Source organism: Ceratotherium simum, chromosome 26 (assembly GCF_057802395.1).
Source record: "Ceratotherium simum simum isolate JZ-2026a chromosome 26, ASM5780239v1, whole genome shotgun sequence".
NCBI lineage: Eukaryota > Metazoa > Chordata > Mammalia > Perissodactyla > Rhinocerotidae > Ceratotherium > Ceratotherium simum.
Window position 1 is genome coordinate 10,798,049 of NC_141925.1, and position 24,532 is coordinate 10,822,580.

Here is a 24,532-nt window from a genome sequence, read left to right on the forward strand (position 1 = left end):
GCTCGTGGTCCCTGCCAGACTGCGAGGTCTCCCTGTGTTGTCTAGCTGTGAGCTCTGGGGTCAAGGTGCACGTTCAAGACCGCCTCTGCTCCTTACTCACTGTGGGTACCTTTGGCAAGTGACCCTCTATGCTTTAACATCCACATCTGTAAAATTGAAGTGACGATCACAGCACTCCTTCACGAGGCTAGTGTGGGTTGTATGAGAATTGGTATAATTTTTAGCCCAAAATTTGACAAGCAGTGATTTTCTTTAATCCATCAAAAATAATTAAATCAGCGAGTGCATTTTGGGGTCAGGAACTGGGGATCCAAAAAAGAAGCAGACACAGTCCTGAAGTCCTGCCTTCAGGGAACGCTTGGCATTGCCAGAGCCATCTTTGGGTCACGTGTGGATGGTGAAACTCTCGGGAGCCAGGTCAAACCCAGGGACAGGAAACAGAGGAAATGCTGCAGAGGCCTCCTTCCACAAATCCACAAGATGCGGCTCTCAGAGAGAAACCGTAAAGGTGTCAGCAGAGGGACAGGGGCGCATGGTACGGGTGGATACCCTCAGGGCCCCATCATGTGGGCCTGAGCCCCAAGGCAGGCCTGCGAGCAAATTCAAAGGCTGTTGAGTGTGCTGCACGTTGACCAACGACCCCCTCCACCCCAGATCAGAGGGCACAAGATGCAGGGAGGGCAGTACTTCTCCATGGTTTGTCCCTCCTGAAGGCAGAGCTGTTCTCCCAGCTCCTTCAAACACAGATATCATCAGGGAGCCGGGTCTTGGAGGACAGTGGCCACATCTTCTGCAAAACCTGGCTTGGTCCCAGCTGTGTTCCATAGTCCAGCCCAGCAGCAGGCATGGCTCATGCAAAGCCACCCTCCAAGCTATTGGAGGCATTTCCCAGCAAATGGAATATTGACTGACCCTCCAAGGCCAGTTTATAAGTGAAATCAAAAGCAAATCTCTCCCAGGGGCCATTTTTACTGATGAGTGGTGGAGACCAGCAGATCAGTTTCACATGTGCTGGGGGCTGGGCTACCAGGCAATGTGCCCCAGAGGCTCATTAAAAAGAATAGTCACCCTGGGGCTCCTGGCAAGGGCTGCTTACACAGACATGGACTCCATTGGTGCCTTGATGGTAGCCAGCAAGGGGAGAGATTGATGATCCAGTAAGTTTCTGAAATGAGTGCTGAGCTGACATCTCAGGAACAGGAGACCTCACAGGGAGTGGGGGCTCCCTGCCTCGTCCCTGCACCAGAGGGGAGGAGGAGAACGATGGGGACATTTGCACTCTCTTCTAATTCAGTTCTCAGGAGGTTGTTTCTCCCACTGCCTCCCAGGTGAGGACCCAGGCCAGGTTCCCGTTGAGCGCCAGGTGCAAAGTGTCAGCCATGGGTGAGTGACGTCTCCAGAGAGTTCCCCATCTTTGTGACAGTGAGTCCCTCCAGCCCAGGAAGGCTGGCATCGCGTGGATTTGGGGAAGGAAGACTCTGCATCGTTTTCTCCCTTGTTCCCTGCCCATTGGTTTGAACTGTGTCTCCAAGACCATCTCATGGACCCAGAAATGGCTCCAGTGACACAAGATCCAAAGGATGAGACTCAGGAGCTGGGGACACTTTTCTCAATGGGAGAGTGAGCCATGCAGGAGACGGCCAAAGCCAAGTTCAGAAGCAGGTGAAGGGAGGGGACACTTCCTAAGCACCCCCTCTGGTGCCGTGCTCTGTCCTGGCATTGAATACCATCCCTTAGCTTTGTCACAAAAGCTGCCAGAGAAGATCCTGCGATATCTTGCCGCCTTTTTTTTTGTACCATTTTTTAAATAGCGTTATTGAGATATAGTTCACATACCATACAATTTACCTGTTTAAAGAGTACGCAAATCAATAGTTTTTAGTACGTTCACATACGCACCACCATCACCACACTTGATTTTAGTACATCTTCATCACTTCAAAAAAAAACAGAACAACTCCATACTTCACCCTGCTCCCCAAGCAATCACAAATTTACGTTGGCTCTCTGTAGACTTTCACACCAATGGGATCATGTAATATGTGGACTTTTCAGTCTAGCATCTTTCCCTCGGCACAATATTTTCAAGGTCCATCCATGTTGTAGCATACGGAAAAAGGAACACCTTACCTCTCTCCTCTCAGGGTTTTCCACCTGGGCCTGAGAATTAAGCTGACATAAGACAGATCAACAGGAGACAGCCTACAGATGTGTCTAAGTGTTATGCGTCACAGGAATCCTTATAAGGAAGTAGCAAAACCTGTCTGCTGGTGTGTGAGGTTCGACAAAGAGGCAGTTGTGGAAGCTGAGCCAGGCAGGGGGGCTGAAGTAAGATCACTGTGTTAGCAAGATCCGTGTGTGCAGAGTTCTCTCGGCCTCAGCTTCTCGGCCTTGGTGATAAGAATGTTACTTTCCTGCTGGTACAGGGAGGACATCTTTCACGTGCGAGTTTCATCCCCTGCCTTTAAGAAAAAGAAGGAAGATCAGCGAGTTTTCCTTGCATTCGCTGTTTTTTCAAGTGTCTTTAACCCAAACTAGTCACTGTGCCAGAGCGGCATTTTGGGGGGTGGCATATTCTGCCCCCCATCACATGTATCGGAGCTTTATTCCTTTGATGGCTGCACAGTATTCAATTGTATGGATACACCACATTTTGTCATTTATTCCACTGGTAGACGTTTGAGTTTTTTACACTTTTTGGCTATTATGTTTTCGTTTCTCTTAGGTATATACATGGAAGTGGAATTGCCAGGTCATGTGGTAACTGTTTGATCATTTGATGAACTGCCAGATGTTTTCCAAAGCAGCTGCACCATTTGACATTCCCACCAGCAGTGTAAGAGGGTTCTGATTGCTCCACATCCTCGTCAACACTTGTTATTGTCTGTCTTTGGTAGCAGCCATCCTAGTGGTATGAGAAGTGGTATCTCATTGTGGTTTTGATTTGCATCTCCTGATAACTAATAATGTTGAGCATCTTTTCATGTGCTTATTGGTCGTTTCTATATCGTCCCTGGAGAAATGTCTATTCAGATCCTTTGCCCATTTTTTAACTGAGTTGTCTTTTTACTGTGATCCCCTCTTACAGGTGAGGAATCTTGAGTCCCAGGGAATGTCAGTGACCTGTCCAGGGAGCCCGGCTGGCAAATGATAGTCTAAGATTTTTGTTCAGGGCCCCTGCTCTTTCTGCCCAGGGAAGGGGACCAGATCACTGTCTCCTGGGAGACCCAGAATGGATGAGAGGTGCTCATTCATGCTGAAAAAGCAGAGATTTAAAAAGGCTGTCTCTTTCAGCCAAGCTTGAGATTGAGGTATAATTTATGCGTGGTAAAATTTGCCCTTTTTATTGTACAGTCACTGTGTACAGTCCTTTTGTGAGTTTTGACAAAAGCATGGAGTCATGTAACCACCACCACCACCACCAAGATACAGAACAGCTCCCTCACCCCGCAGAATACCCTAGTGTCCCTCTGTAGTCAACACCTGGCACCCACTGCTCTCTCTCCTGTCCCTATAGTTCTGCCTTTTCCAGAATGTCACATGAATGGAATCAGGTAGGGTATAGCCTGTGAGCCTGACTTCTTTCATGTGGCGTAATGCCTTTGAGATTTGTCCAACATGCCAAGAACATGCATTTTGAAGAGAACATTCACCCAGTAATGTATTTGGGGTGGTGAAGGAACCTGTGGTGATACATAGGAAGAGTCTTTAAAATGTTTTAACATGCATTAAATCCATGTTTATAGATATTTTTGCTTAGGGAAAAGTACTGTAAACATAAAGGTATTTAAAGAAAAATCTTGAATATTATATGGGAGATATACAGATATGGGGAAAAAATGTAGAAAGCATAAAAGATGATAAAGACAGAATCTGGGAACCATTGCCGTATGTTCTCATCACAACTCTGGGCAGGGCCTGGGCCTCAGTTACTTCCCATGATCAAGATGCTGTGATTCTGAGAATCATACCCCCCAAATTGGCCTCCTTCCTCATCACTGACCCTGGGTACCAGAGGATCTTCAAGGTCATCTAGACAAGTGGCTCTCAAAGTCCTGTTTGTGGTCTGGAACCCATTCCAGAATGTTCTCCGAGTGAGAAAAAGGATGACAAATGTAGTAAGATCTCCTCCAACCAAAGTGCACTACAGTTACAGAAGTGGCTTTTATTCTGGGACTGTGTCCTTTATCATCATTAGTACGTCAATATCAGTGGCATTGCAAACAGGTGGTAGCTGGATTGTGGAACGTGTTTTCCGTCCTCAGGGGTCAAATGTGGTGACCTAACATGGCTGGTGACGTTCCTGGTCCATGGAGTGGGCCCAGTGATGGGGGAGCACTGCCCAAGTCTGAAAGATGCTGAGTTGTCTCCCATGCTGATCTTGCTCCAGATAGACTAGGGTGGTCTCTTTAGGGAAGGTTCCTTCCGCTGCCTCCCAGGTCAGACACGTGGAGGGAGTCGTGCTGGGAGGAGGAGGAACGGGAGGTTTGGGAGGTTACTGTATTTTTGTGGTTTGGTAGACTGGATGTCTCTGCCAGTCAGACTTTCTAAGATTTTGTGTGCCAGACTTTGTGCCACTTACATTCTTAGTGTCTCAGGGCCTTGAAAGAGCCCCGTCTATTCCTAGCTGTAACAGACTCAATATGTGTGTGTTGAATGATGTGTGTACGGTGGAAGGGCCAGTATCATCCCCATTTCACAGACCACAAAACTGAGTATTGGGGACGTTCTGGATCTTCCTCCAATGTCATGAAGGAACCCAGGTTTCCTGACTCTGAATATGGAGTTAAGCTCATTACCACACCAGCCTTTGGAAGTCCATTCTTATGGTGGAGATGGGCTCTGTCCTACCACCCAGACCCCCCTTTCCTTGTCTGCAAAACTGGGACAGACATAGCGTCCACATTAAAACAGAGTCAGGAGGGGCCGGCCCCGTGGCTTGGTGGTTAAGTGAGCGCGCTCCACTGCTGGCGACCCGGGTTCGGATCCCGGGCGCGCACCGACGCGCTGCTTCTCTGGCCATGCTGAGGCCGCGTCCCACATACAGCAACTAGAAGGATGTGCAGCTATGACACACAGCTATCTACTGGGGCTTTGGGGGGAAAAAATAAATAAATAAAATCTTTAAAAAAAAAAAAAAAACAAACAGAGTCAGGAGGATCAGGAACCTAGTTGTACCTTGCTCATTTGTTCTGCTCTTGCCTAGCCCGGAGCCACACGCCCACTGTATTATAAAAACACAGACATGCCGGAGAGAGACCCAGCTTGCTTCTCGGTGGCCTGCTTTCTGTCACCGGGGCCGGTAAGAAATGGCACTGTCCTTCCTTATGTTGCTCTGGTGCACAGGGCGGGGAGTCAGCAGCTAACAAGGGCTGAGAGAGATGAGAATTCCATTCCGAGGACTCACATGTGATGATCGGAGGCTGCGGCTCAGCAGGTGCTCAAGTGAGCCTTGGTTAAAGAAGAGTTAGTGGCCCCTGTTTAAGGCCGTCCTTGTAGATGTGAGGGCTTGCAGCTTCCCTGGACACTGCCCGCATGGAGCCCTGGGGTGCGCAGGGCCTTGGCCCCAGCTCTCTCCTGGAGGGAAGGGACCCAGGGAACATAGCAGGTCTCCTGCCCTGTCAGAGCAGGCCCAGCCCCTCTCTCCATCCACCCCAGTTTCCACATACCCCCAATCCCACCCCTGCAGATTCTGCTATTAAACTGTACAAAACTGCCAATGTTATACTCCTTAATTTTTTATTGTAGTAAGAACACTGAACATGAGATCTGTCCTCTTAACACATTTTAAGTGTATAATACAGTGTTGTTGACTGTAAGCACAGTGTGCAGCAGTGCTCTAGAACTTACTCAGCTGAAACATGCCTGTCAATTAGTAACTCCCCACTTCGCCCTCCCCTCAGCCTCTAATAATCATCACTCCAGTCTTTGATTCTCTGAGTTTGACTACTTTAAGATTCCTCACGTAAGTGGAATCATACAGTATTTGTCCTTCTGTGACTGGTTTAATTCACTTAGCATCATGTCCTCCACGTTCATCCATGTTGTCACTTATGTCAGAATTTCCTTCTTTTTTAAGGCTGAAGAGGATTCCATTGTATGTATTTACCATATTTTCTTTATCCATCCCTGAAGATTTAGGTTATTTCCACATATTATCTATTGGAAGTAGTTCTGCAGATCTCTCTTCTAGATTCTGATTTCATTTCTCTTGGATAAATAGCCAGCAGTGGGATTGCTGGATCATATGGTAGTTCTAGTTTTGAGGAACCTTCATACTGCTTTCCACGTGGCTGTAGCATTTTACTTTCCCACCAACAGTGTGCAAGGGTTCTGCGTCTTCACTTCCTCACCAGCACTTGGTGTCTCTGGTTTTTGTGATACTAGCCATCTTGACAGGTGTGAAGTGCCATCTCATTGTGGTTTCGATTTGCATTTCTTCTGTTAAAAAATGGGCTAAAGACTTGAAGAGACATTCTCCGAAGACTACATGCAAATGGCCAGCAGGTATCTGAAAACAAGATGGTTTTGACCTGCAAACATCGCAGTTTGATGTGGTTCCGCCTTACACAGATGCCAGTGACTCCCGCGCAGCTCTGCGCAGACCCCGGACCTCTCTGTCCGGCTGCCTTTCCCTCCACTCACGCGTCCAAGTTACTGAAGCCACCAGCTGCAGCTGGGCCTGACACAGACGCCCCCACTCAGCCAGTCCTCTGCTGACCTCCTCCTCCAGGGGCCCCACCACCTACTCTCCCCGTGTTTACAGGAATTATCGCAGCTGCCTCTGCCCCAGCCCCACCCAGCACGTCCTCCCAACCACCAGTGCGGTTCAGGTCATTGTCACTACTCACAGTGGCCTTTAGGGTGAAGCTGTCCCTGCCCCTGGCACGCCCAGGCCGGCTCCCACTCTGATGGACTGTCACCGGCCCCCCGGTGTTCCACCTGCGCTCACCTCAGCGACTGCAACCTGTTCTCACAGAGTCCCCAGGGGCCAGGCACGGGCATTTGACAATCATCTCAGTGACTTCTGTCTACACCCCTGAGGTAAATCCTCTTTCCAGGAAGGTGAAGGATCTGGGTCCCATCTGCCGAGCTCCAAGCCCACAAGTCCCACCACCGGCCCTCTGCCTTCACACTTGCTGTTCTTCAGCTCTCACAGCCAACTATCCCACTTACTCCTGCTCATCCTTCATGTCTCCTCCTCCTCCAAGAAGCCCTCCCTGACCACCCTGATGCTCAAGCCTGGTGTCCTGCTCAGAACACCCGGTGTTTCCCCCGGTCAAAGCATCCACCGTGCTTCCCTGTACTGGTCTGCCCTGCCCACTCCCCAACAAGACTGCGGACTCCTCCAACTCACATTCACCCCTATGCCCTCAGCGCCTAGCATGATGTAGCTCACGTTTTTTTGAGTGGTTTTTCTAGCCAGGCGTTGTTCTAGGCACCTTATCCATATAATGCTTAAAACAACTGTGCCTTTATTCCATCCCAGAAGCTGAGGGTCAAAGAGGACTTGCCTAAAGAAATGCAGCTAGTTAGTGCCTTTCCATGGGGTGAACTCTTGAGTCCTGACTACAGCATTTCATCTTCATCCCCACATGACAGACGAGGAAACGAGGCTCAGAGACAGCAAGGGGCACAGCCCATTGGTGGCAGGACCAGGACTGAACGGGGCCTCCTGGCTTGGAGCCCCTGCGCTAACCCCCAGTGCTCGCATGCCTCTCCGCCTGGTAGGTGCCGTTTGATGAACAACAAAAGGAAGTAGCCGCATCCTGGCCCTGCTGACTTGTGACCCTCCTCTAAGAGCCACCAACCTCCAGGGCCCCACAGCCTCTGGTCATCCTGGCCTTGCGTGTCATACGCAGTGATGGCGGCAGCCACAGCCTTAGGGGCGGCTGGCTGGACCCTGCGTCCTGAGCAGGGTGAGGGGAGGGGCTTGGAGAGGGCGTTGATTTAAAATGACATTTACATCCAAGTCCACCTGCGCAGTGAGAGCAAAGATTCTTTCCAGCCGCTTCTACCCATCCTCTAAGGGAGATTCAGGGACAAAGAAGCTGTTGGTAATGCTGATGTTTCGAAAGAAGAGAGGGACACGTTTGCTTTGGGCCCGCGGCCAAACACCATTCGGAAGGAGGTCCGTGCGGCGAAGCGGGACTGGCTGCAGAAGGGATCAGGAGCAGCTCCGGCTTTGTTCAAGGTCAAATGTTTCCTCTCCCTCCATGCAGAGGGCAGAGCACCCTGACTGCCAAAGCAGGAGGTAATAATAAAGGGATGTTTTCCTTTTATTATCTGATTGAGATGTCGCCCTGAACTCGAAACAAGGGGCATCTTCTTGAGCAGCCCAGTGGCCCGGTCCCTGCAACGGCGTGAAAATCCTATCATGGTAAACAGCACTGCTCCTGAGACGCAGGAAGGAATTGGGCTATTTCCAGGAACCCTCTGGAGGGAGGATTTCTTTTTGAACGTGGCTCGTCTGGGCTGGGCTTGGGGGCAGCTGGCTGTGGACAAGCCTGGGTCTGCCACTTAGGTGCTGGGTGGCCGTGGTCGCTGAGCCTCCCTGCCCATCTGTAGACGGGCTATGTCTTCCTTTGCAGAGTCCAGTGGGGCTCAGGGCTCACAGCCCCTAGCACCGAACCTGACGCCACAGCGACATTCAGAACATGAGACCCAGCTTTAACATTTGTTAGGTTTGTCTTTTAAAAGCATTTTCTACCAGAGAGATATTTATTAGATTTGTCTTTTAAAAGCATTTACTACCAGGTAGAAATTTTTCTTATCTCTCGTTTCTATTTTCTACCAGCTGTAGTCTCACCATTTAGAGATAATTATTGTTCAATTACCAAGTCTTGTTGGTTCTACTTCATATTCAAATCTCAATGTGTAGTAGACAGAATAAGGACCCCCAAAAATGTCCATGCCCTAATCCCGGGCGCCTATGAATGTGTCCCCTTACATGGCAAAGGGGACTCTGCAGATGTGATTAAGTTAAGGATCTCAAGAAAGGGAGATGATCCAGGTGGGCCCAGTGTGATCACAAGGGTCCTTATAAGAGGAAGGCAGGAAGGTCAGAGGGAGAGAGAGATTTAAGATGCCACACTGCTGACTTTGAAGATGGAGGAAGGGGCCACAGCCAAGGAACGAGGCGGCCTTTAGAAGCTTGGGAAGACAAACAGGCTCTCCCCTAGAGGCCCCCGGAGTAAGCAGTCCTGCTGACACCTTGACTTTAGCCCTGGTAGACCCATTTTGACCTCCAGAACTGCAAGGCAGTACATTTGTGTTGTATTAAGCCACTACAGGCTTGGTGCTTTGTTAAAGCAGCCATAAGACAAAGTTCACCACCTCTGCGGTCACACCCACAGTCCAGGCTTCTGTGCACGCTCCCTGGGCCCGGAGCACTGGCCCCTCCAGTCCACTCTGCACGCGCCAGGCAGGGCTCATTTAAAAGGCAGCCGGACGGTGGATTCCCCTGCCGAGGGCCCTCCAGCGGGTGCCCTTCACCCAGGCTGTCCCTCAGCCCCACACGCCCCTCTCTTGGGCACCTCCTGCCACCCTTCTAGCGACTGCCTCAGGCTTGCTGCCCAGCGCAGCCCTGGCCGCCTTTGTGACCTGAATCTTTAGAATGTCCGGAACCTGAGCTCTCCTGTGGACTGTGACTCTCCACAGGCCCCGGGAGAGTTGGTTTTGCTCACTGTTGTGTCCCCAGTGTCTAGAACAGTGCTTGGCCCATGTGGGTGTGTATGAATGAACATACCCTTCCGGTTTTTCTATACATGGTGGGCTCCTACCCTCTCTCCTGTGTTTTCACCTGTGCTCTAACTGAACGTCTTCGCCAGTCAGTAATGCACCCCTGCATCGCTGTCTTTCATGGCCCCTGCTGTCCTGTTGCCCACATGTTTTGTGATCAGTATCAGTAATCCCTCCATGTTGGGCTCATAAGTTGTTTCCTGTTTATGGGTCTTTCACACAACACTGCGGTGAACGCCCTTACAACAAGACGTGGCATACATCCTGACGATTCTCTCGGGATGACTCCCAGAAGAAATCCCTATCCTGTGTTTGTGCCACACATCTCTATGACCTTAAATGCAATGTTCTCCAAAGCATTTTTTTTCTTTGACTTTAAAATGTGCCTTTGCTGGAAGATCGGTGAAAATGGGAAGAAAACCGTGGCTGGTTTTGTAGCCTTAGAATCGGGTCCAGCACTGGTGGCCCCACAAGCTAGCTTGGACGCAGGGCTATGCTCGGGTGCTTTTGAAAGACAGTGGATGCCCCATTTCTCCATGCCGCACTCACCAGTCAGAGCTGGGCAGCAGCTGTCCCTCTGAGCCCCTCCTGCCGTTCTCCCACCCGGCTCGCTGCCCTGCCGGTGGTCATTTGCATCTGGACGCCCTGACTTAATCAGGTTCTCCCTGCTCTGTCTTACAGTGACATTGCCCCTCCTGGAGAGCCTCTGGACAAGAACAGCCGGCCCAAAGCGGCTGCCCGCTTCCCCAAGCTGTCCCGCAGTCACCCCAGGGAGACGCGCAACGTGGAGCCCCAGAGCGGCGACCTCTGACCTCGACAGAATCCCAGACTCGGACCCTGCGTGCTGCACTGGCTGCCTCCACCCTGGCCACTGTGTGTCCGACCTGGACACGGCAGCTGGCCCCTTACACCTTGGAGTGACAACCACGTCCCCTTGGTGAACCCCAGAAAGCACACCTTCCCCGCCGGTCACACAACACCCACATTAAACTGGTCAGTCTGAGAGAGCAGGGTGGCTCCACGCTGCACAGACTCGGACACTAGTCTCCCAGGGTCCGCCCTGGGCAGCAAGGGCCATGTGTCCCCTTCCTCCAGCCCAGGGCCCAGCAGGCGGGTGGGCGCCAGGGCAGGCTCGGAGCCCCTGGGTGAGGTGCACAAATCAGTGTTCCACTTGGTCAGAAGGTTCATTCAGAAACAACCTCCTGACTCTTTCCCACCTGGGAATTAGAATGACTGTTACCCTTTTTTTTTCTCTCTAATGTAATTGCCTGCTACAACCAATGGACATGTGGGGTGGGGGTGGGCTCTGTTCCTTTCCATTTTACCCTCCACCAGTGGTCATTAGATACCCTACTTACGGCCCCCATGGCCAGCAGGACCTCTGTGGCGTCACGCCTCCCGGGAGACATTCCAGTGGCCTTCACGTGAAGGAGCTGTGAGTAATGCAAACTATGGTCCTTGGAGAACTTCCCCCTGCCTCCCCACGGTTGGCTTCTGGAAGGACCAGTCCACGTAGGAAACCTGAGGTCACCCAGGCCCATGTGCAGCTTATCAGGCTGAGTGGCACCTCAGCCATCTGGGCCAACCTGGCGACCCGTGTTGGAGAGCCTTGGGCTGTCCAGGAATCCGTGGCCTTGGCCTCATGGTTGTGAGAGAGACTCGGCTCCGGGAACCACTGCAGAAGGTTCTGTAGGCCCTCAGGCTTTTAGACCTAAGTCCAGGGCTCCATGGAGCTCAGCATGGCTCTCGTAGACTTGGACACAGTGTCCACTCTGAACAGATCATGATTGTCCCCAAAAGACCCGGGTTTGCGGTACAGGCTCTGTCTGCCGTCATGCTCTCATTGGGAGCAGGACCCTGTGAGCTCCCCCAGATTGATCCCTCTGTTCCTCCGTCTCTGAGCAGGCCCCGGGGGCAGGCGGAAACAGGACGAAGGTGGGCAACACGGCAGCCACCCCAGGCTTCTGCTCCAACACTCCCACATTAGACCGCCTCGTGGGACTAGAGCCATTCAGCCAGTTTCAGCATCCAGAATCACAGAATTGTCTCCCACCCTCCACCCCCACCCACACCCACACCCCCCCGGGCAAGAGCCATCCTTAGCTGCTCTGTATAGTTATGAAGAGTTCGCATTTTCTGGGGGAAATACTAAGAAACTAGACGGGAGGTTGTGGAATAGACTATGCGAGCATAAGTTTGACCTGAGGCAGACAGAGATGTAGGGGAATTTGATGCTGTAAGCGTGTGTGGAAGATGGTCGGTGGAAGGCTACCTGTGTCTCCTCCTGGAACTGTTTCAACTCAGCCTAAAACTTGGTGAGCGACCTGGGTAAACACTGAGCATTTCCTAGATAGAGGAAAACTCTGGAAGGTGTATGCTGTGTGTGGCTCTATTAGCCAGAAAGAAATGTATTCAGGGCAGTTAAGTAAAACTGAGATAATTGACGCACAGCTCTGCACAGAGACAGGCGGCATGAATAGCTTCTGAGGGAACATTCCGCCAGGTGAGGTGTGCTCAGGTGAGCAGAACGAGCCTGCTGTTCTCCGTGGAGGGAAGTGGGAGTGTGTGTGGCAGGGGCCCTGCTCTCAGCTCAGGGCTTTAGAGGGCCTGAGAGACGCTGTGTCCTAGAAAGGCAGCGTGGCCACACATGCGCCCCATTTGAATTCCAAGTCCCACGGTGCTGACTGGGCCGCTGTGGCTCGCGGCTTTGAACACAGAGCCCTTCTCAACTCCGTCATCAGGGACTAAAAGCTCTGGCTGCCCAAGTCCGGCCTCCTGAGTTTGGTTTACCGCACGTCGGTCGTTTTGAAGTAGGTCTGGGATGAGCCGACAGACTGTCCCAGCACTGCCTGTCCACACAGCAGAGTCTGCACCCGCGATATCTCCTTTCTGTCTGTATCAGATACAGGATGGAACCACCCACCTCCAGCGTTCCCCCTGGGGGGCCGAGGGTTCTGCTCAGCCAGCTTTTTCTGGCACCTGATCTGAAACATGTCTGAGTGAATCTGGCCTCGCCTTCTCCAACCACCTCACCAGGAACCTTCCTTGACATTCTGCACACAGAGTTAAAAAACAAAGCAAAAACAACGGCACCTAGAGCTACAGCAGACAGATGCTAAGCCGCGAGAACCAAGTACGCACTCGGCCTGTATTTAAAAAGGAGAAACTCTGCCCATTTTTTAAAGCTTATTTATTCATGGAAAATGTGCCCTGCTCTCCCCAAGTGTGGACTGTAAAGACGTGTTCCTGGGGGCCACGTGGGAGCCATCCGGGATGCTTGCTGTTTGCACTCCCTTTATTGTGATCACGCAGAAACCCTGGAATCATCTTCAACATACAGACCACCCCTCTGATGTCAGATATGCATGTGACATGCACATTACAGCAACTCCTCACAGCCTTAACTTTGGAATCACATAGAATGTTCTGCAATGATTTAGTCCATCCAGCTGCTCAGAATACTGCCCTGCTCTGGTGTGCTGGGGCAGACTTCCTGGAGAAAGAACAAAATGCCCAGGTCCAGGGAAGTCCAGGCTGAGATCTGGTGCACAAAATGTCACCCCCCGAGGACGTGTCCTCATCTGCCCTTCAACAGGGATCCAGTTCGGAGTGCCAGCTGTCCTCCTCCCTCCAAAACACCCCTCAGCCCCCTGTGACCCCTCGGAGGGACAGACAGCCCTGCGGAAACAACCAGTCAGAGTTACTTCTGTCTGCTTGATCCAATAAGAAGATTCTTTGGTGCCTCCAAAGTTGGCACCTGAGAAAGGAAGTCCCCCCCCCCCCGCCCCCGCCCCAGCCATTCAGAGAGTAACCAAGGGAGCCTGCCCCTCTAGAGGGCCTTGAACCTCCGGGAGCACACCCGTACTGGAAGAGGCCGTTCCAGGGCCTCTCAAAGGCGGGCTGCTCACGGACTGTTGTAGCGAGAACAGGACAGAACGTCAGCAGGCTCCGTCTCTGCCGTCATCTCCTTTGTTTCTTCCCTCTTTTCCCCCTGATGGAACAAAATCCAGGAGAAGTAGGGCTGGGCAGAGATGTTTCTCCTTTAAAGGGAAAAGCAGATCTCCCAGGAAGGGATGGCGAGGCTGGTGTAAACCTTGCCAGAAGCGAGCCTCCTCAGCCGGCCCCTCCTGCCATCAGCCCGGAACTTGGGCTTGACACAGCTGGCTCCCGCTCCTGAGAATCCTGTTCATGGGCACACGCTGCCCTCGTTCCTGTGAGCCGTCACAGAGAGCGGGGCTGCTGTGAAGACAGCCCAGCGTTTCTCCACAACCGGGCTCTGGGGGAGGCGGCGGCTTCCATGGAAGAGGCTTTGTCGTACCCGTGGGGTCGCCTTTAACACCCAGTAACCAGGCACGTCCAAGGGCTTCTTGGGTACAAAAGCCTGATTGAGTGGTAAAGACGCACACCGTCTAGTGAGACCTCACAAGAGGCAGGAGCAGTGAGAGGAGAGGGAGCTGGGCCAGGGCTTGTGGATATCGGTCTGATTACGGCGCTTGGCTCTGCTCCACGCTCAGAGCTTATTAAGCTGGGATTTGATAACCGCTGAAATTTTACAACAGTGGCAGGTTGTGTGTTGTGCCTTTGAAAAACAGGCAATCAAAGCTGTTGACAGCCGTAGGATTGATAACACAGCCGTAGCCAAGGCTGAGAGGCACCAGGCACTGCAGGCCCCATCATTAACCCCCAGATTTCGGGCCCAGAGTCAGGAATGAAGACCAGCCCAGTCAATCAGAAGCTGCACTGCTTATCTCTTAACACCCGGACCCTGGGCTCTGCGGCCAGGGCAAGCTGGTGGCTTCCTCTCTTGTTCTGCATGGGACAGTTTGCCCACCTGAGAACCAGGTCACAGGGTTCCAGACCCCCTACCCCACCTGCTCACCTTCACATAGGGGTACAGCCCAGAGATGCCAGCTGGCCCCTGACATGGAGACCAGGCCCTGTTCTCTGGGGTCCCAGCAGGCACCCTCCTCACCAGTCACCTCCAGAATCCTTCCTTCATTGCTTCGCTTGGCTCCTTTGTCCAAGGCACCAGGGCCCATGCACGGTGAGGCACTCCATTCCAGAGGCATCTTCTTGCCTCGGGGTGTAACTGACAGCAAAGAACAGGCTGGATTTTTAGCCTGGAGCTGGGGATGGGTATTCCCCAGGACATGCCTGAGGAAGACCCTGCCCAGGAGCATCAGACTGGCCGAGGGGCACACCTCATGCTCAAGCTTCAACCCCCAAGGCAATGATTGTCTTGACGTCCCCTTGGTCTTTCCCTCAGGACAGTGCCCCACACGCTGGCCCTCCTTCCCAGCCCGCAGGCCATGACTCAGTAGACAGGGCGCTTCCAGCAGGCAGGCATCTGCTTCTGAGCGAGGTCTTTTGCAATGATTATTTTTCAAAATATTGTGCATTGTTTCATTAAAGCTAACATTAAATATTTGCTGTTCAGATTGGCTTCTGTGCTAATTTTGCACAATTGTAGCACTGTATATTTTATCTAACATTCCCGTGCCAAAAAGTTCATTTTCATGTTTGCGTAACGTGTGGTCTTGATTATGTTTCTAAAATAAAACTTCAGCTACTGGATCAGTAGGAATGAGGTGGAGCATTGGCGATCTCAGTGCTCTGAGCAAAGCAGCTGTGTGCTCATCTCGCAGTTACTGACGTGCACCTGATCTGTTCATCGCCGGGATTTCTCACCTGCCCCTTAGCCATGAGCATTGCCATGGATGGGCCTGAGTTTGGCAACTCTCAGTTCTGTCAAGGAGCCCTCACTTTTGGCTTTAAATCCTACCAACCACATTGAATGGGTTTCCTTACCTACCCAATCAGTTTCTTCAGAGAAGTAAAAAAAATAATCTGATTTCTCTAAAAGATCGTTAAGCCCAAGGCATGGATGAGCATCCCACTAATAGGACATGCTGGATTCATTAGTGTTTTGAGGTCCAGGGGTTCAGTTAACGGCACAAGAATGTTTTCCCATCACTATTGGAAAACCACTAGCTGACCTGCCCAGACGACCACCTTCCCCTCAAATCTGGTCACGTCTGCTTCCTGCCTCCGTGAACTGCAAGGGGAGAGGCCACTCACCTTTGACAGTTCTTTTCACCATCAACATAGACCGTACAGGGGATGCCCTTGCAAAAATCAGGATTGAGAACATGGAAGGATGCAAAATGGCGAGTGACACATTTGCAACCAGAGTTGCTCACACTCCAGAAATAGCATGGAGGACAGAGATCATGCATTTCCTGGAGGGAAGCGGGTGGGAGAGCTAATTAGGATTTTTTATTATCTAGGGTTTATCCTAGAAAGAATGTCGTTACCTCTGCAGCCTTAGCTTCACATCCCTGGCATAGTCATTTGGTAGAACACTTTGCTTAACACATCAGACACTGATTTCTTGGAGGAGGGAGTCCTGAATGCAGGAGCCATGGTGATCCCAGCGTGGAGGCCCTCGGCCAGGCCAGAGTCACCCACGATCGGGTCCCAGGGAGCCGTCTGTCAGGGGTGATAAGGCAACGAGGGTCTAGTCTACTGTCTGTGTGTAAGTGAGGCCTAGAAGTCTGCAGATTCGCTCTGAAACGTGTAGTATCTTAACTACCCTCTTATGTTAAGGTTTACATGATAGAGTTTTTAAACAAATGTGTTTAATTTTCTAAAATCTCTTGTACTGAACTTTTCTTTTGGAATAAGCTGTGGTGATTTTGTTACAATCTGGTTCAGATACACCTCTTTACAATGACAAAATAAAAACAGCGACATTTTATAAAGTAGATCCTCAGTTTACGGCTTCTCTGTTTCTTTGTCTCAGTTCTTCCTTAGCAGCTGGGGATTTCGTGAACTTTCAACATACATGGTATAAAAACTTCCAGAAAGGTCATTCACCATGTCCCGTGGTACCCTGGACAACAGCATTTGATTGGAGTAACATCACTTTTATTTGAATTGAAGTGGAGCAAAATCCCATTTGGAGTTAGTAGGTAGATCTGTATAAATTGGAGATGTAGAATCAGAAATCCAGAGAGAAGAAAAAACCCTCATTACAGGTTCCTATTCATTCACTCAGAAACAGATAGTTATTGGGCACCTACTGTATACCAGGCATCATGCCAGGGGCTGGGCATACGGCAGTGAACCAAGAGAGAAAAGACACATTCAGGTGAGGCAGGTGGACATAAAAAGATTTTTTTTTTAAGCCAGCCATCCGGATAATTACAGACTGCAGTAAGTTCCCCGAAGGAGTAAGCTGGGCTCAGAGAGAGAACAACAGGGCCCAGGGTCTACGGTAGGCAGTCCAGGCCGTGGTGTCACCCTCAGCACTGCTGACCCGGGGCTGGGTCATGCTGTGCACTGTGGGAGGTTCACAGCATCCCTGCACTCTACCCACTAGGTGCCAGTAGAACCCTTCCAGTCGTGACAACCAGAAGTGGCTCCTGACATGGCCACATGTCCCCTGAGTGTCCCCTGGTTGAGGACCGTGGGGCCAGGCCGAGGGGTTCTCTTGGCAGAAGTGACATTTAAGCTGCAACCTGAAGGAGGAGAAAGAAAGGCTACACTGTTGTCGCCCTCCTCCTGCCCCCTCCCCCAAAATTACATTGGCTTAAAAATCCGTACCGTATAGGAAGGTACTTTACCTTTCGGCCTAATTACGGTAATTGAGAAGAAAAAGGTTCTCAGGATAAGAGCCCAGGCGTGAGGTCAGTACATAGCACTCCTACCATCAAACCCTGGGTAAATTCTGACCCGGGCCCACGAAGGGGGTCACTGAGACCCCTGGGCTGAGCGCTGTGGGAAGGCCACTACCCAGCTGATGAAGCGGGAGGAGGAGAAGACACGGCTGGTTTTTGAGACCGTGTGTGTGGAGAGCCCTGCGCCCCACACTCTGCCGCCTCCTGTTTGCGTAACCCTCAGGCCAACCCAGCGAAGTAGGGACCCGATTCCGCATCTGAGCAGATGAGAAAACTAAGCAGATTGAGTGCTGGCCCAGCTCCGAGGTAGAGGAGAGACGGGGGGACGGTTTCCATTGTGCCCACGGCCTGGATTATCTTGGCCACACTCTGATCTGTCCCAGTCTCCCCTCCTCACCTCTAATATGTATGGAACAAACTCCCCAATAACCTCAGCCTCTCCTCAGTGAAGTCTCTCAGCTTCCTGCCATCCCCAACCACAGCTGTCTCCCAAAGACCGTATTCCCTTGAGCTCCCCCGAGTAGAGGCTGTCTTTTTTTCTCCTTCTCCCTCAATCCAGTATTCCTCCTAGTTCTCCATTTCCCTAGGTCAAACCACTTTGCCTCCTTAAACACATCAATTCCTTTGAAGCTCATGCCATCTGCTTCCGACACCTTCTATTCCTAGGCTTGGCCTCATCTGCTGACCTCTGAGCTGCTGCTTCTCACTCACTGATGATCAGCACCCTGCTCACGCCTCCTCCCTTCCAGCTGACACCCCACATCTCCCTCCTCTGAGCTTCTCCCTCTCCAGAGGCTTTTCCTCTGTGCCACTGGTGGCCCTTCTAGACTAGTGCAGCAGCAATAACTGTGCCACCTCTGGAACCTTGACTTCAGATTTTCCACTCTGATCACTTCTGTCCTCCCAGCACATTACTTTAATGTCACCAGAGCGACAACTCTTCAAATTCTTCAAGACATGCAATCTGTCATTTTTAAAAACTTTGTCCTCCTCACACATTCTTGCCAAGCCCCCTCTTTCCAGCATTTGTTCCATGGGCCACAACGATCATCGCTCCCTTCCAGACATCCTTGACTCTCTCACCCTTCTTTCTTATTTGCTTGGCAAAAACCCAGCCCTAGTCAAGCCCAACTAATATACTAGTTTAAGAGCTAGTATTATTGTAACTTTGGTTTGTAACTCCACGTTTTGTTTTCTACATAATTAAAGAGACTAATGCATTGAAAAGAATTATTAGTTTTTGTTTGGGGCACACAATGTATAAAGATATAATTTTGTAGCACCAACAACTGAGAGGAGTGAGGTCAGAGCTGTAAAGGAGCAGAGTTTTGGGATGTTACTGAAGGTAACCTGCTACAAATTCGAATCTGAGTGTTATATAACTTTAGGATGTTAAATGTAACCCCCATGGTAACTACAAAGAAAACAAGTATAGAATATACACAAAAGGAAATGAGAAAGGAATTGAAACATTTCACTACAAAAAAAATCAGCTAAACACAAAAGATGACAGGAATGCAGGAAATGAGGTTGTTTAAGCAGAAGAGCCCTAAAGCATATAGAAAACAAAGAGCAAATGACAGAAGACCCTCCTTATCAGTAATTACTTTAAATGTAAATGGATTAAACTCTCCAGTCAAGGCAGAGATTGACAGAATGGATAAAAACACATGATCCAATTATATGCTGTCTACAAGAGACTCACTTTAGATCCAAAGACATAAATATATGGAAGGTGAAAGCATGGAAAAAGATATTCTGTGCTAATAGTAACCAAAAGAGAGCAGGAGTGGCTATACTAACATCAGACAAAATAGACTTTACATCAAAAAGGTTAAAGAGACAAAGACATTGTATATTAATAAAAGATTCAATACAGTAAGAAGATGTAATAATTATAAATATTTACACATCTAATGATAGACCATCAAAATATAGGGATCAAAAACTGACAGAATTGAAAGGAGAAATAGACAGTTCTATAATAATAGCTGATGACTTCAATACCCTGCCTTCAATAAGGGATAGAACCACCAGACAGAAGATAAGGAAACGGAGGACTTGAACAACACAATAAACCAACTAGATCTAACAGACATACACAGAACACTCCACCCAACAGCAGCAGCATAAACATGCTTCTGAAGTGCACAAGGAACATTCTCCAGAGTAGATCATGTTAAGGCCACAAGTTAAGTCTCAACAGATTTAAAAAGCTAGATATCAAACAAAGTGTCTTCTCTAATCACAATGGGATAAAGTTAGAAATATAACAAAAGGAAAACTGGAAAATTCACAAATTTGTGGAAATTAACACACTTTTAAACAACTGATGAATCAAAAAGAAATCACAAGGGAAATTAGAAAATACTTTAAGATGAATGAAAATGAAAACAACATACCAAAACTTATGGGATGCAGCAAAAGCAATGCTAAGGGGGGAATTTATAGCTAAAACACTTATGTTAAAAAACTACAAAGATCTAAAATCAATAACCTAACTTTACACCTTAAGGAACTAGAAAAAGAAGAACTAAACCCAATGTTAGCAGAAGGAAAAAAATAATAAAGATTAGAGCAGAGATAAACAAAATAGAGGACAGAAAAACAATAGGGAAAATTAATGAAACCAAAAGCTAGTTCTTCAAAAAGACTACGGAAATTGACAAACCTTTAGCTAGAGGGGCTAAGAAAAAAAGAGAAGCCTCAAATTACTAAAGTCAGAAATGAAAATGGGGATATTATTACTGATTCTACAGAAATAAAAAAGATTATGAGAGTACTGTGAACAACTGTATGCCAACAAGTTGGATAACCTAGATGAAATGGACAAATTCCTAGAAACACAAAGCCTACCAAGATGGAATGATTCAAAGAAATAAAATATCTGAATAGACCTATAAACTAGTAAGGAGATTGAATCAGTAATCAAAAATCTTCTGACACAGGAAAGGCCTGGACTTGATGGCTTCATTGGTGAATTCTGCCAAACATTTAAAGAACTAATGCCAATCCTCCAACTTTTCCAAAAAAGTGAAGAGGATGGAACACTTCCTAACTCATTATGTGAGAAACCAGCATTGCCCTGGTACAAAGCCAGACTAAGATACTCCAAGAAAAGAAAACTACAGACCAATATCCCCTATGAACGTTGATGCAAATTTCCTCAACAAAATACTAGCAAACAATTCAGCAGCATATTAAAAAGATTATATACCGTGACCAAGTGGGATTCATTCCTGGAATATAAGGATAGTTCAACATATGAAAATTGATCAGTGTAATATGCCACAACAATAGAATGGGGGAAAAGACCATCTGATTATCTTAATAGATGCAGAAAAAGCATTTGACAAAATTCAACATGCTTTCATGATAAAAACACTCAAACTAGGAATAGATGGGCCGGCTCCGTGGCTTAGCGGTTAAGTGCGCGCGCTCTGATGCTGGCGGCCCGGGTTCGGATCCCGGGCACGCCCCAAGGCACCACTTCTCCGTCCAACGCGAGGCCGAGTCCCACGTACAGCAACTAGAAGGATGTGAACCTATGACATACAACTGTCTACTGGGGCTTTGGGGGGAAAAAAAATGAATAAATAAAATCTTTAAAAAAAAAAAAAAAACTAGGAATAGAAAGAAACTACTTACAATAAAAGCCATATATGAAACATCCACAGAAAATCACATATACTCCATGGTGAAAGACTGAAAGATTTTCCTCTAAGATCAGGAACAAGACAAGGGTTCCCACTTCTGCCACTTTTATTCAACATAGTACTGGATGTTCTAGCCAGAGCTATTCAAGAAAAAGAAATAAAAGGCATCCAAATAGGAAAGGAAGAAGTAAAATTACCTCTGTTCACAGATGATAGGCTCTTAATATGTTGAAAATCCTAAAGATTCCACAAAAAAACTGTTAGAAATGATAAACGATTTCAGCAACGTAGCAGGATACCAAGTAAACACACAGAAATCAGCTGCATTTCTATATACTAACAATGAACTATCGAAAATGGAAATTATGAAAACAATTCCATTTACAAAAGCATCAAAAAGAATAAAATACTTAGGAATTAACCAAAGAGGTAAAAGACTTGTACAATGAAAGCTACAAAACATAGCTGAAAGAAATGAAAGACATAAATAAAGTACATACCATTCTCATGGATTGGAAGAATTAATATTTTTAAGATGTCAATACTACCCAAAGCAATCTACCAACTCAATGCAATCCCTATCAAAATCCCAATAACCTTTTTTGCAGGAATAGAAAAACTCATCCTAAAAATCATATGGAATCTCAAGGAAACCTGAATTGCTAAAATAATCTTGAAAAAGAAGAACAGAGCTGGAGGACTCACCCTTCCTGATTTCAAAACTTACTATAAAGCTACAGTCATCAAAGCAGCGTGGTACTGGCATAAAGACAGACATACAGACAAAAGGATAGAATGGAGAACCTAGAAATAAACCCTCACATTTATGGTCAAATAATTTTTGACAAGAGTACCAAATCCATTCAATGGGGAAAGGACAGTCTTTTCAACAAGTGGTGCTGGGAAAACTGGATATGCACGTGCAACAGAATGAAGTTGTACCCTTACCTTACAGCGTCTACAAAAATTAACTCAAATTAGATCAAAGACCTAAATGTAAGACCTAACACTATAAAACTCTTAGAAGAAAACAGGGCAAAACATTCATGACATCACATTTGGTGATGATTTCTTGGATATGACACCAAACACATAGATAAGAAAAGCAAAAATAGCAAATTGGACTTACGAAAATTATAAAATTCTATGCATCAGGACAGCATCAACAGAGTAAAAAAGTAACCCACAGAATGGGAGAAAATATTTGCAGACCGTATATCCGAGGAGGGATTAAAATTCAGAAAATATAGAGAACTCCTAAAACTCAACAACAAAAAACCAAACAACTCTATTCAAAAATGGGCAAAGGACTTGAATAGACATTTCTCCCAAGAAGATATACAAACAGCCAACAAGCACATGAAAAGATGCTCAATATCACTAGTCATTAGGGAAATGCAAATCAAAGCTACAAGGAGATACCACCTCACACCCATTAGTACGGCTGCTATCGAAAAAACAGAAACTAAGTGTCGGTGAGGCTGTGCAGAAACTGAAACCCTTATGCACTGTTGTTGGGAATGTAAATTGGTGCAGCCACTATGGAAAACAGTATGGGTGGTTCCCCCCAAAATTAAACATATGATTACCATATGACCCAGCAATTCCACTTTTGGAAATATACCCAAAAGAATTGAAAGCAGGGTCTTGAAGAGATATTTGTACACTCATGTTCAAAGCAGCATTATTCACGATAGCTAAAATGTGGAAGCAACCCAAGCATCCATCGACAGATGAATGGATAAGCGAAATGTGGTGTATACACACAATGGATATTATTCAGCTTTAAAAAGGAATTCTGACATATGCTACAATATGGATGAACCTTGAGGACATTATGCTAAGTTAAATAAGCCAAATACAGAAAGACAAATACTGTATGATTCCACTAACAAGATACTTAGAGTAGTCAAATTCATAGAGACAGAAAGGAGAATGGTGATTGTCAGGGGCTGGGGGAAGGGAGAATGGGGAGTTACTGTTTAATGGGTAGAGTTTCAGTTTTGCAAGATGAAAAGAGTTATGGAGATGGATGGTGGTGATGGCTGCACAACATAATGAATGTATTCAATACCACTGAACGGTACACTTGAAAATGGTTGAGGGTAAATTTTATGTTATGTGGATTTTATCACAGTCAAAACTAATTGAAAATAAAAAAGCAAGGGCTTTAGAACCACAAGGGCTTGAGTTCACATTTTAACTCTGCAACTCACCAGCTGCAGGGCCCTCCGTCAGGGCCGCCCTCAGCCTCTCGTCATCCGTTGAAGGGACGCCTGGGCTCTGATCGGCTAGGGGCTGTGATAGACGAGTGAGGCGCCTGGCCCTGTGGGGACTACGCAGGGGCCAGTCATTGTCCTCATTCTCCGGCTCACTCATCTATTCAGTAGATGCACATCAAGGACGAGTTAAGGCTCCGAAGACGCGTCAGGCTACACTCGTTCATCCGTGGTTTGGGGGTGGGATCCGGGGAAGGATACAGGTTTGATTCCTCTTTCTGTCTTTCACCGGCCAGGTGAACGCAGACAAGCTCAGATCGTCCCGGAGCCTCGGTTTCTCCTAATGGAGCAGGATTCCCCCTCCCCCCGCCAGGGCTCTGTGGGAATAACGTGCAGTGACGTCCATCGCAGGTCCTCGGAGGAGGGCAGTTCCACCCCTCTCCTTCCTCCGGGACTTGTTAAGCCGCTGGGAAGCGGCAGGGGCGGTGGGCTGTCACGGACACTTGTCCTGGGGGCGGCCTGGCAGCCCCCCTGATGATAAAGTGGTGGGCAGGAAGAGGCCTCACGTCCTCACTGGAGGGGTTAGGGTTCTGAGGATTCTTTCCAATGTACATACATTCAATTAGGGCATTATCGTTCAGGAATGTGGGCCTCTGTGCGCCTTGATGCACGATGCGCCAGGGTGAGGCCTGGATTCTCGCTGAGCTCCGCAGTGGCAGCAGAGGCCCATGGGCTGTTATTTCAGGACTCCCCATGGTGCTAATGACCATGATTATGCTCTTTTATTGAGCACCCGCTGTGTGCCAGGCACTGGGCTAAGCCCTTCACAGCAACCCTAGGAGGAAACTGAGGCTCAGAGAGGTGTTGGAATGTGCCCGAGGCCACACAGCTCTGCAAGGCAGACTTAAATGGCAGCACAGCGTGCTTGGGGTGGTGGAGGGGCTCATGTGTCCAGGCCTCACCTGTGCTCCTCACTGGCTCCCCGAGGTCTTGTGGACACGTTGAAATGAGCAGCTCAGCTGAAGTGTGCCTTTTGCAGGAAAAAGAGAATTTACTCTCATTCCACATTGTTATTCTGCAGATGTCCTGACTTCAACGTTATCTGTCTGCCCGCCGTGTCCGCCTGCTCTCTTTCCTTTCTCTTGCCCCTTCCCAAGCACGATATGCATCACTCCGTGTTCCTTGTCTTCGTGTAATCACAGTTCTGGGAAAGAACAAAGCGACACATCCAGTGGAA

At 48.5% G+C, this 24,532-nt stretch overlaps 1 protein-coding gene across 2 annotated transcripts in view; it reads left to right on the top strand.

Moving 5' to 3' along the window:
• Positions 1-23,258, top strand: part of SNX29 (sorting nexin 29) — a 519,309-nt gene extending 496,051 nt beyond the window's left edge. For both annotated transcript variants that reach the window (XM_087416977.1, XM_004438061.3), the window contains one exon: positions 10,423-23,258. In XM_087416977.1, coding sequence (XP_087273103.1) covers positions 10,423-10,552 — 130 coding nt within the window. In that variant the 3' untranslated portion in view covers positions 10,553-23,258. The remainder of the gene's footprint in view (positions 1-10,422) is intronic.
• The last annotated feature ends 1,274 nt before the right edge of the window (positions 23,259-24,532 follow it).